At 45.5% G+C, this 13,125-nt stretch overlaps 1 protein-coding gene across 1 annotated transcript; it reads right to left on the reverse strand.

The window, feature by feature from the left end:
* Positions 1-12,202: 12,202 nt before the first annotated feature.
* Positions 12,203-12,775, reverse strand: LOC128097255 (interferon alpha-12-like). The gene has a single exon (XM_052717629.1). It carries the CDS (start codon positions 12,773-12,775, stop codon positions 12,203-12,205), a length of 573 nt encoding a protein of 190 aa, XP_052573589.1.
* Positions 12,776-13,125: the final 350 nt, after the last annotated feature.

A 13,125-nucleotide genomic window follows, 5' to 3' on the forward strand; every position in this document is an offset into this window, starting at 1 on the left:
TATCTGGAATCTGCCTCCATGTCTAGAGTTGTCTCTATGGGGAATTCTTTTAACCCGGAAGTTTGGAGACAGGTTAGAACTGAAATGCAGCTAGCTTGCCCAGTGTTTCTCAATGCCCAGACTCAACAGAGATACCATGAACCTTTGGATTTTAAGGTCATCAAGTCTCTAGCAGAATCTGTCCAGACTTATGGCATCACAGCCTCATATACTGTTGCTCAAGTGGAGGCTCTGCACAGATTTTGCATGACTCCATCCGATTGGATGAATCTTGCTCGAGCATGTCTCAGCGCGCAGGGCAGTATTTAGATTGGAAGGCATTTTTGATAGAATTTGCCAGTGAACAAGCTGCGATTAACAGGGCTGCAGGTAGAGGTCAAGCAGCTTGGGATGTAGACATGCTGCTGGGACAAGGCCGATTTGCCAATCAACAAAATGGATATCCACAGCAGGTTTATGACCAGATAAATCAACTAGCAACAAGGGCATGGAAGTCCCTACCTAATAAAGGGGAAGTGAGCGGCAACCTTACTAAGATCCTTCAGGGACCTATGGAAACTTTTTCAGATTTTGTGGCCCGCATGGTCGAGGCTGCAGGCAGAATCTTTGGGGACCCAGATGCCGCGATGCCGCCTATAAAGCAGCTAGTTTATGAACAATGTACCAAAGAATGCAAGGCTGTGATCTCCCCTTATAAGAACAAAGGTCTAGAAGTATGGATGAAAGTGTGCAGAGAATTAGGGGGACCTCTAACTAACGCAGGCCTTGCGGCTGCAGTTATACAACTTAGTAACAAGAAAGGAGGGAACACTGGGGCACGTTTTCGGTGTGGAAAAATGGGCCATCTCAAATGTAGCTGCCCTCAAGGAGAAGGTAACCAAGGAATAGGGAGGAGCCAATGCCCTACACAGCCTGGACTTTGTCCTAGGTGTAAAAAGGGGAAGCATTGGGTGAATGAGTGTAGGTCAGTCAAGGACATAAATGGTCAGCCTATAACAACGGGCAATCTTTCAAAAAATGGACATCAGGGCCCTCGGCCTCAGGGCCCGCAAATATATGGGGCAGTGGAGTATCAGGAGCAAGGCGGGAACCCGGAGCAGTGGCCAACCCTCCGTCATCCGAGGAACCACGGAGAGCCACTACAGGTTCAGCAGGGTTGGACCTCCGTGCCACCACCAGACTCGTACTGACTCCGCAGATGGGAGTACAATTAGTGGAGTCTGATTTTAAAGGCCCTTTGAAGCCGGGCACAGTGGGTTTATTGATAGGAAGATCCTCCACCACCATAAAAGGTCTTAAAGTACACCCAGGAGTGATTGATCCTGATTATACTGGGATCGTGAAAATTATGGTTGAGTCTCCAAAACTATTAATGGTACCAAGATAACGGGACTCCTGGACACTGGTGCAGATCGGAGCATCATTGCCCGTAAAGACTGGCCCCGTGGGTGGCCAGTGCAAGTCTCCTCTCAAACTCTACAAGGGCTAGGATATACCAATTCACCAGATATTAGTGCAGGACAATTACAGTAGCAGGATGAAGGGGGCCATTCGGGTGTTATGCAACCCTACGTCCTCGAGCTTCCAGTGTCCCTTTGGGGAAGGGATCTTATGCAATCTATGGGATTCAAATTGAGTAATGAATATTCTAAGGAGTCTCAGGAAATTATGATGAAGATGGGATGTCATCCTAGGTTTGGTTTGGGGAAGTTTCTCCAAGGCAGAAAAGATCCAGTTCAGGCGCAGAGTAGACCACCTAGGCAGGGATTGGGTTTTTCATAGGGGCCACTGAGGAAGGAATTCCCATTTCCTGGAAAACAGAGGACCCAGTATGGGTACCTCAGTGGCCACTTTCCTCTGAAAAGTTATCAGCAGCAGAAGAGCTAGTAAAAGAACAGCTTGAGGCTGGACATATACGACCCTCTGTGTCCCCTTGGAATATACCTATATTTGTCATTAGAAAAAAATCTGGAAAGTGTTGATTGTTACATGACTTTAGGGCTATTAATAATCAGATGCAGGTCATGGGTCCAGTGCATCGAAGGCTACCGCTTCTATCGGCTCTGCCAGCCTCCTGGCATATTATTGCCGTGGATATAAAGGATTGTTTCTTTTCCATTCCCTTATTTCAAGATGATAGTGCCAGATTCTCCTTTACTCTCCCTTCCATCAATCATGAGGAACCTGATAAGAGATATGAGTGGGTGGTCTTGCCTCAAGGCATGGGTAACAGCCCCACCATGTGTCAGATCTATGTGGCTGCAGCTCTGGCGCCTATGCGGCAGCGTTTTCCCGTAGTAAGATGTGTCCATTACATGGATGATATCCTCCTTGCCGCAAAAGATGAAGGAATATTAGAGGAAGCTTATTCCTGCTTGGATGAAGCATTAAGAAAGAAAGGTCTTTGCATTGCCCCAGAAAAGGTTCAGAAGAATGGGATCGCTCATTATTTAGGCTCTAATATAACCTTTAATCAGGTTGTCCCACAAAAGGTATAGCTGAGGAAGGATCATCTTCGTACTCTTAATGATTTCCAAAAGTTATTGGGAGACATAAATTGGGTCCGAGGGAGTTTGCATATGTCCAACTATGATTTGAAGCCTCTTTTTGATATTTTAAATAGAGATCCGGCCTTGGATTCACCAAGAGTATTAACTCAAGAGGCTAGGGATGCATTGCAGAAGGTAGAAGATAGACTACAAAAGGCGTTCCTTATGAGAGTACAGAGTCCAGACAAGATTAGCTTATGCATATTGCCTACCCTTTTACAGCCTACAGGGATTTTATGGCAAGATGGAACTCTGTTGTGGATTCACCCAAAGTTGTCGCCTGCACAAACTATACAGCATTATCCCACTGCTGTGGCAGAGCTTGCCCAACAAGGAATCTTATTATGTGTGCAACATTTTGGAGTGTCACCCAAAGAACTCATTACGTCATATGATAGCAATCAAATTAGAATATTAACTGCCACAATAGATGCATGGGGCCATATTACGTTGTTCATTTTCAGGGTCCATTGATTGTCATTTCCCTAAACATCCCTTGTTAACCTTTTTCAAGGAACATCCGGTGGTGTTTCCCAAAGTGACTGCCGCTCAACCCATTGTGGGAGCAAGCATTATTTTTACAGATGGTTCTAAAACTGGTGCTGGAGCATATATGGTGGATAATGGGACACCGGTCATACATCAATTTTCCCCAGGGACACTGCAACAGGTGGAGCTGCAAATTGTTTTAGAGCTTGCCCTTTTCCTTTTAATTTGATATCAGATTCCTGCTATGTTGTTAATGCTTTGAAATATCTTGAATGTGCAGGACTGATTAAACCCTCTAGTTCTGTGAGCTCCTTATTTCAGCAATTACAAAGTTTGATTTGGCTACGTAAACATCCATTCTTCGTTCAGCACATACGTGCTCATACAAGATTGCCTGGTCCTTTAGCTAAAGGCAATGACATAGTAGATCAGTGTACCCAACAAGTGTGGATGTTTATGGCTTCAGCTATACAGCGAGCCTCTGATTTTCATAAAGAATTCCATGTGAATGCACGCACTTTGCAGGCTAAATTTTCCCTTTCCCATGTGGATGCGCGCCAAGTAGTCATGGATTGTCCTCAACGTGTTATTTTTCATCATCCCCCTAGTTTGGGAATTAACCCCCGTGGTTTATGTCCCTTAAAAGTTTGGATGTTACACATATCCCTGACTTTGGTTCTAAAACTGGTGCTGGAGCATATATGGTGGATAATGGGACACCAGTCATACATCAATTTTCCCCAGGGACACTGCATAATACACCTCAAATACGTGCATGTCTCTGTGGATACTTGTTCAGGGATTATACATGCCTCACCTATGACTGGGGAGAAAGCATTGAATGTCATTTCCCACTGTCTGGAAGCCTGGGCAGCATGGGGAAAACCTCAGCAATTAAAGACTGATAATGGGCCGGCGTACACAGGACAGAAATTTAATTCCTTCTATCAGGGCATGGATGTGCAGTTAACGCACGGTCTCCCTTATAATCCTCAAGGCCAGGGCATTGTGGAGCGTGCGCATCGGTCCCTTAAAGAAATTCTTCAAAAACAAAAAGGGGGAATAGGCCATGACCGAACCCCAAGAGAAAGACTCTCTCTGGCATTATTCACCTTAAATTTTTTGAATTTGGATGCCTCGGGAAGTTCATCAGAAGATAGGCATCATAATCCACATAGCCCTATGAAGGGCATGGTGAAGTGGAAAGATATCCTCACGGGTAACTGGCATGGCCCCGATCCCGTGCTGACATGGGCACGAGGTTCTGTTTGTGTTTTCCCACAGGACCGGCTAGACCCTATCTGAGTACCTGAATGATTGGTGTGACGGGCCCCTCAGATGGAGAGATGTGATGACACCCCGGAAGCTGATGTGCCTGATCCAGATAGCCCTGATTCTGACAAGCGTGCCAGTGGAAGCAGCTGAGGATCGACTCACGAGTGGAACCTGGTCGGTGGAGTTTGATAACCTGACCCAGATCCTGCGCAATGAGATCATTGCGGTCAACTCCACCCGTGTGCACCTGGCCTCCACTGTGGAAATGATGTCTTGGCTGCGAAATTCTATCACCTTTTTAAAGGAGTGGGCAGGATTAGGTGCCCTGGCAGGCCTACTGGTACTTATCTCCCTGATGTGCCTGTGGTGCATTGTTCGTTTAAGGGTTTCTCAGCAGCACAATGCAGCCATGATTATCCAAGCCTTTACAGTCATAGAGGCTGGACAGTCTTCCCAGGCCTGGCTGGCCGCATTAAAAGCTTGATCGCGCAGGATGCGAGGCTAGTGCACTGCACTTGGGTCTAGCTGTATTGCAAAACCCAAGAAGAGCAAGTCTAATTGCATGTGGGTTGATACCCTAATTCCCACCTCTGCAAAAAAGGGTATCGGACGGGTCAAGTGTTCTCTGGGTGGATGACACCTGAACTAACACCAGTACAATGTCCAAGTTGTATTTTGGCAGAGATTAGACCTCTGCTCTTGCCTGCTGCTTAAAACAATAAAGGGGGAACTGTAGAGAGCCGTGCACGGCTGCGCCTCAAAGATGGCGCCAGCGTCCGGCTTCCGCCTTCCCGATGGCAGGTGTTCTCTGGGATAAACAACTCCTTATTTGGCTTGGGCGTGGAATCTGGCTTGCTTGCGTATGTCTGACCCTATCGGCATTGTCCACGTGGCACTATGGGGTTGGTTGCCCAGTGGCTATAAAGGGCGTGGGCTGGCTTTCCCCGGAGTCAGAAGATGGCTTTCCCTGGGGTCAGAAGATTGTTCAAGGTTCCTGAATAAACTGCTTGGTGAAGAGCCTGGTGTTGCGTCTTCCTTGTTGGTCGAGGTGGACGGACAGGACATCCCCTCATCTCTGTGTCTACTGACCCTTGTGATGCTTTCCCTTGCTATGCAGAAACTTCCTAGTGCCCTTTCCTCCCCTCAGTCTCCATGGCCTTCTGATGTGTGTCTTGGAATTTTTACTCAGGAAGTCTGTCTTTCTGTCATTCCTGTGGATGCACATGGATAACAGGACTAACGTGAATTTCAAATGTTTAGGAAGGTGAAAGAAATGTAGGAATCCGTTAAGCATGTTCATAGGGATGGTCTACTGATAGCAGAGTTCTTTAGCATGTGTGTTTGTCTGAAAGTTCATCAGTCCTCCATTTCAAGAACACAGTTTTGTGCCTGTGCACACAAACATGCACACATACGTATGTGCACAGGCACACACACAGAGTTATTTAATTCATTCAATGTGTAGGTATTTATCTTAGAGGGACAAGATTTACGACTTAGTTTTCTTGCCTACTTTAAGCTGAAAGAGATATTCCATGGCTCCTTGGTCTTCCATAACTAGGTAGTAGATTTGTCAGAGCCTTCATTGCAGTCTCTTCAGAATGGAGAACCAGATGGTGCTTTTCCTCTTTATTTCCATAGGTGACTCATTACAAAGGGGTTCTCTGACATTTCTCGTTTCAGAAATAAATTCTCCCTCTCAAGAACTACATGGCTGTGTTTTTTCTGGTCCCTCCAAGTCAGGATCAGTGTTGACACCTCCCTTTCTGCTCACCCCCTGTGCACTGAGGTCTACAGTGTTCTTCAACCTGTGACAATCACCCAGACCTGCAGAGTTGGTTCCTCATTGGTGTGTATGTGTGTGCAGAGCCTGCCCCCAGGATGGTGTTACTTCTAATACCATGGGACTTACTCAGTAGCTCTCAAGTTCATTACCACTCTCTGTTGCACAGTGAAATCTCATCCTCAGCCCTCCCTCTTGTACTTACTCCATGACAGAGGGCTTCAAGGATGACTTCAGAAGTCATGCTGGAAGTCATGGCCTCTGGGTTTGTTTCATGAATCCTAGAAGATTACTGATTTTATCTCTAGCTGTTCATATGAAGCACATTTGTTTTCAGGTAAACCCACAGAACTTGAGAGTAGAACAATAGGAATAGGTCAAGGAATTCAGGAGCAAGAAAGTCTGGGTAATATTTGGTCAAAGAGGAAAAAGGAAACTGTCACATTAGACCAAGCTTGAACATGTAAGACCTCAAAGCCCACCTCCACAGTGACACACTTCCTCCAAAAATGCCACACCTACTCCAACAAAGCCCTATCTCCTAATAGTGCCACTCCCCATGGGACAAGTATTCAAACATATGAGTCTATGAAGGCCTTTCCTATTCAAACCACCACATAATCCAAATCCCAAAAAAAAAATGTTTCTCCCAGAAGTATCACTTTTAAAACACATATGGAACCATGAAGATACAAAAGAATAAAAGCAGTGTTGTGGTGTCACAATATCTGAATTCACATTACAACTATATGTCTACGAGAGCGTTAAAATAAAGGCTCTTTGCTTTTATATAAGTGATTTGGTCTCTTACATAAGTGATTTGGTCTCTGGTGGTCTTTTGGGGTTCCTCACCCACCATCTTGGCATAACATCTGGGGGCTCATCCAGGATCTCCCAAGCCCACCGAGAACACTGCCCATAGAGCCTGACGCCGGCCAGCAAGTTTCTGTGATTCTGTGTTTATGTTCGTGTTTTCTTGCTTACTTTCATTTGGATATCCTTTTTTAAATGGGCCTTTTGGCCTATTTACAGGAAGTACCTGCAGAAGGTTCTTTGGATGAGTTTGAATTCCTTTGGTTGATTTGTATTTGAATTTGATTTGTACAGACCTGGATGGCATGAGGCCAGCATCTTCCATTTGGTTTTGCCTCCAGGTGCCAGGAGAGCTGTTTTGTTGTGTTGTGTGTTGTAATTTTGTTCTTTTCCTCACTAACAAGAACTGTAGACTCTTATTTTAGGGTTTTTTGAGTTGGTCAGCTGTCACTGTTTCCCTGGGAAAATTGTTTGCCTTTTTGTTGGAATGTCCTGCCTATATAATTGTGTGAATGTGTGAGAAATGTGGCCACAAGTGTGCATGTTTTATGCCTGGGTTATGTATGTGTTGTGACTCCAGATAAAAACTGTACATGGACAGCCTTTGGGGCCAGATGTTCAGCAGAAGGGACAGAGGGTCCCGTTGGTTGAACTGGGACAGACTAAGAGCACTTCTAACACCCCATTGCTTCCTTGCTCTCTGACCCAGAGCACATGCAGCAGCAGGTGGGGAGAGCACTGCTGTGAAACATGTCTGGCAGTGGCAGTCAGGTGGCCCAGGGGCTGCCATGGGGACTGGGGGCGCTACCTAGCTGCTGGGAGCTAAGGCAGGCCATGAGCATCAAGGGGCCAGACATGGCAGGTTTGAGGCCAGGCCCCCTTGCAGGGAGCCTCTGGTGGAAACTTTGCAACATGGCATGGAGAAGGCAGGAGCTGCCTGGGGCCTCACATAGCTCTGAGCATGCCTGACCCAGTGCACTGTGGGACTCCAGGCTGATGGAGAATGGCCCCCTCTGGGGCCATAGGGGGCTTCCTCCTGAGGGGCCCGGTAAGGATATAAAGTCCCATCCAGTCTGCCGCTCTTGTGCACTTGATAATATGGGATTAACAACAATTTTGTCCCTATGCTACAGACTATCCCCATCTCATCCAATGCTGATGAGTAGTGCTCCCAAGACCTGCCATGGGGCTACCCACCAAATCTGGAACCCATGGTAGGAATGAAAAAGTGGTTCATGGAAGCTGTTCTCTTACTCCACATGCTTGCTGTGGCATGATCTAGCCTGTGACTAGTAGTCACACACGCTTATGTGCACACACATGTGCCTACACACACACACTTTTACACATATATGTACACACACTGTCATAAAGTTAATCATATATGCTTTGCTCTGAGGACCAAGTTTCAACGTGTTCTTTACACTGTTGTTTCTCTGTCCTTAGGATGAAAAGGAATGCTGTGCTGGTCTGTGGGTTTACTTAAGTGTTTAGTACTCCAGAACAGCATTCATCAGAATGAAGAACAGACAGAGCTTACCTGTGTTATAGCCGTGTGACTTACACAGTTAAGAGAGCTTCTCTGAAATTTCTCTCTCTCATGGACCAGTTTTTGTCAGCCATGGGGATGTGCTTGACAGTCAGTATCCATGTATACTATTCTCTGTCCACATTTCACATATTGAGAGTTCTTTAACCTATACAATTACACCAACACAGAATGCGGGTTCATTCTAGGTTTGTATGAGTTTAGAGATTGAGATCCCTGGTTGATGCCTTTTCTCTAAGTGTCCTGTGACTTCTTCGGTGGCTTTTGAGTCTACAAAAGCTCTCTACTGCACAGTGGGGCACAGTGTCTTAAGCCCTCTTCTTGTACCCCACTCCTTGAGAGTGATCACCATACCTTGATAACATCAGCACTCACACACAGTGTGGTGTTTGCTTGGTTTTTAGCGTCAGAAGTTCTAGAAGATGGCTGCTCTAGTTTCAGTGGATTTATTAGAAAGGCTTTGTGTTCAGCAGTGAACACATGGCCAGAGATCAGAGTGTCAAGAATCCCCAGATGTCAGCAGCAGAAGACTCTGTGATCTGCAGTGATGTGTAAATGTCCCAGTTTGTCCTGAGGATATTTGCACTAGCTAAGTATTTGTGGTTTTTCCAAAATCTAGTTTTGTGATCAATATTTGCTCACTGAGTGCTTGCTGTGCCTGAAGTTAGGAGGTGGAAATACAGACCAGAAGACACAGTGATAGCAGTTACTCTGATTGCCTATTACTTACCCAGATGTTTGGATCTACAGATATTTATGCAGTTTTACTTTAGTAGTGGATACTGCACACTCTCTGTCTTTGTCCGTTTGAAAATTGAGCAGAAGAGCCTTGAGGGATTCCATCACATAGAAGAGTTTCAGTACTGCCAATCTGTATAATTATTCATTTAATTTTTCTAAGGTGATGGTGGCTCCATGGTGGATGTCTTTTCTCTTTTGAATTTTCGTTGCATTGAATATTTTGTTTCTTTTTTCCACTTTCCTAGAGAGAAGATACTGACGTTGTTGGTGGCATTGAACTGAAATTGTGGTGTCACTTGTAATGAAAGCAGAAGAAAGGAAGTGATGTCATCCCAGAGGGGAAGCAACAGCAACAATGTTGAGAGTGTTCAACTTAAAAGCTCAATGGCACAAAAGAAAGTAATTTTACATAAAACCGAGTGCATTTTGGAACTTGAACTGCAGAGTCAATGCAATCACAGTCAAAATTTCAATGATTTTCTTCTCAGAAACATCAATCTTAAGACACCTGTGGAAACAGGAAGCTGCTGGAGAGCAGGAATGTCAAGAATAAGAGCAATGGCCATGGTGTCAAAAGGCCTCATTTTATACATCACCCTCCACATCTCACAGAGGATAAGTGCATCTCTCAGTGCTCCTCGGAGGAGGTTCTTCTGGCAACAGATGATTGGACACAGACACTTACAGGTGGTCAATGTACAGGGAATATATGTCTGAGCAAAGACCGGTATGGCTTTCCTGGCTTCCATAGGGCAGTACTCTTTACACAAGAGCTGTTAGGAAGATGGGGATTCCCAGAGACACTTTCTGACTGTAGGAAACAGGGGTTTGTAGACACAATATAGTAGCTGCAGGTCCATATTGATCTCAGCTGTGACTGCATGCACAGTCTGAGTATGATGGAGACAGACAAAATCCCAGTTTCAAGCAGGGAGCATGTCAGGAAATCCCAGCCCTAGCTGAGGAACAATTTTCAACTGATGGCTGCTGGGAGAGGAAGATTCAGTTATCCTCAGTAATGGAGCCCCTGAGAGGTTGCCCGGGTTCCACTAGATGGCGGTGTATCCATGCACAACTGGCAACAGATAGAAAACAGACTCAGGGATCCAACTCCAAGCCCTGGGCTGAACTCCTGGAAATCAGTAGAAAAGAGGGAGGAGGGACCTAGGAGCAAAGGGGTGCGGGGAGTTAGGAGCATGATGGGGAAAACCACAGAGACAGCTGACCTGAACTCGTGGGAGCTCAGGGACACTGGACTGACAGCTGGGGAACCTGCATGGGACCCAGCTAGGCCTTCTGAATGTAGCTGACACTTATGTGGCTTGATCTGTTTGTGAGGCCCCTGGCAGAGGGACCAGGACTTGTCCCAAGTGCAAGAACTGGCTTTTGGGAGCCCAAATCCTATGCTGGGACACCATGCTCAGCGTTGAAGCAGTGGGGAGCTATGCTCAACTTGGTATGCTACACTTTGTTGACTACCCAAGGGAGGCCTTATCTCCTCTGAGGATTAGAAGACCTGGGGGGAGGGTGATGAGGGGAAGATAAAGGGAGGGGAGGGGAAGGGAGAGGCAAGGGGACTTAGTATGTAAAATAAAAAAAACTAAAATAAAAAAAAACCCAAATGAAGTTGAGAGGGATGAGTGGTGTCGTTTTAGAAGAATTGCGTTCACTTCCCGTGTTAGATTTATTTCAAGGTATGTTTTTTGAGGCTATTATGAATGGAATTTACCCTGGATAATTCTAAGTTCAAATTGACCCCTGATAGGGTCATGTGGGAAGAAGGGATCTCACCAGGGAAGATGTCTCTACATAATCGCACTAGAGACCAGTCTCTATATCATTTAATAACTGATGACTGCTGTAGGCATGTTCAACACACGGTGGGTGATCCAACCCCTGGGCAGGTGGTCCTGAAGAGTATTAGAAAGCAGGCTGAGCAGGCCCTGAGGCATCAAGGAAATAGACAGTGTGTTCCTCCAGGACCTCTATATCAGCCACTGCCTTCAGGTTCCTGCCCTGTTGAAGATCCTGCTAAAGTTCTGTCAGTGATGGAATGTGCTGTGATTTTAAACTATAATAAAACATTTCTACACCAAAATGCTTTAGATCATGATATTTTATCTCAGCAATTGAAACCATCACCAAGACAGGGCTGACAATCCATTTTTACTTTTATTATGTTTCACTTTTTTAATGGTATGTAGGAAGATCCTCATTTGTTTTGTACTTTATTTTATGTTGGTTTTATGGTCTCCCTCATCTTTGGAATCCAATCGAGTTCATCTGATACAAGTTGGGAGTCATATGTTAGTTAGGGGAGGCCAGAGAGGTCGGGGGGACTTGCAGGAGAAGAGGACTAAGGCACTATGGAACACAAGCAAGATGTTCTGGTTTCCTTCTGTACAACATGTTGGCTATACATCCAGAGGAGTACTATCCAATGGAGAGAAGTAAGATTTTTACCATCAGTGAACAGTAACTGCAAGATGGCTTCATCAACTCACCTCTTAAGTCTAAGCAGTACACATTGCTTCAGTATTATTTCCTACCAAGTCCAGGTGTGTAATATTTATGGTGTACAGAATGAGTTTAGAAGCATCAAACAGTTTTCAAAAGATCATGTGGCTGACACATAAGATTAAGCACGTATAGTAAAAAATTTATTGAATAGAAGAAATACATTAACAATAACGGTTTGATAATTTAAAGGAAATATAAAGTTCTATGATATTAAAAAATAACTAAAATCATGTGGATAGGCCAACAAGCAGAAGAACTAATAAATAAATAAAACAAATGAATAAGCAAGCAAACAAATAAAACATCAGAATCAATAAGCAAATGCCCTTACAGATCCACACAATATAACCCAATATTAGGATAACTATCCAGGCAAGTTGAATCAACGATGTCAAAGTCAAAGAGATCTTGGAGAAGGCCCAATCTGAGCAGCGAGGTGCAGGATCCTAGCCCAGGAGAGTCCTCTCCACTTTGGCTCAGGACTTACTCCTTCTCCTCAGTCAGTCCTGCCAGCAGCTTGGCTGAGGAAGACAGGGCTCTCCTTACTTCTGCTCTGACCACCTCCCAGGCACAGGGGCTGTGTTTCTTCTCCTTCAGGTAGACAGTGATCCTGTGGAAGTAGTTTCTCACAGCCACCAGGGAGTCTTCTTGGCTCGAGAAAGGTTCCTGCCCCTCCACATGCTCCATCAGACAGGCTTGCAGGTCTTTGAGCTGGTGGTGGAGGCCAGTACAGAATGTGTCTAGGAGGCTTGTCTCCCAAGCAGCAGATGAGTCCTTTGAGCTGAAGAGGATCAGGACCTGCTGGGTCAGCTCCTGCAGGACAGGGATGGCCTGGGCCTTCTGAATCTGCTGGGCATCGACCTTCTCCAGAGGGAATGCAAAGTCCATTCTGTCCTTCAGGCAGGAGAGAGGGGAGAGTCTCCTCATTTGTGCCAGGAGTGTGGAGGCTCTCTTGTTCCTGAGGTGATGAGTCTGAGGCAGGTCACATCCCAGACAGCAGCTTGACCAGGAGTGCATCACCACCAGGAATGTCAGGAGAGCACAGGGCCTGGCCATTGTGAATGTTGCAGATGCTGCTGGTCCTCTGGGCTCTGTGGTCCTGAACCTTCCCCTCTAGGTTCACTGAAGTCCCTCCTGGCTGGGTCCATGTGTCTTAAATAAGAGAAAGCACTAGTATCCATTTTCTGATTGCCCACCCATACTCTCCCATGTACTTTTCACTTTCTGTCAGTCATTCTCTGCTTGTGTCTGGCCATTTTTTTCTGCCATTTTTGTTTCCATTATTACTTCCACTTTTAATGCTCCCCCTCAACAAACCTTCTCTAGATTTTTTTTTCTGAAAGAAATTATGGTTGATATTTATATTACAGATGTACCTTTCCTGCGTGAAATCACTCACTTGTAAA

This window comes from Peromyscus californicus, unplaced genomic scaffold (genome assembly GCF_007827085.1).
Source record: "Peromyscus californicus insignis strain IS unplaced genomic scaffold, ASM782708v3 Scaffold_5__1_contigs__length_169319896, whole genome shotgun sequence".
In the NCBI taxonomy this organism is placed as follows: Eukaryota; Metazoa; Chordata; class Mammalia; order Rodentia; family Cricetidae; genus Peromyscus; species Peromyscus californicus.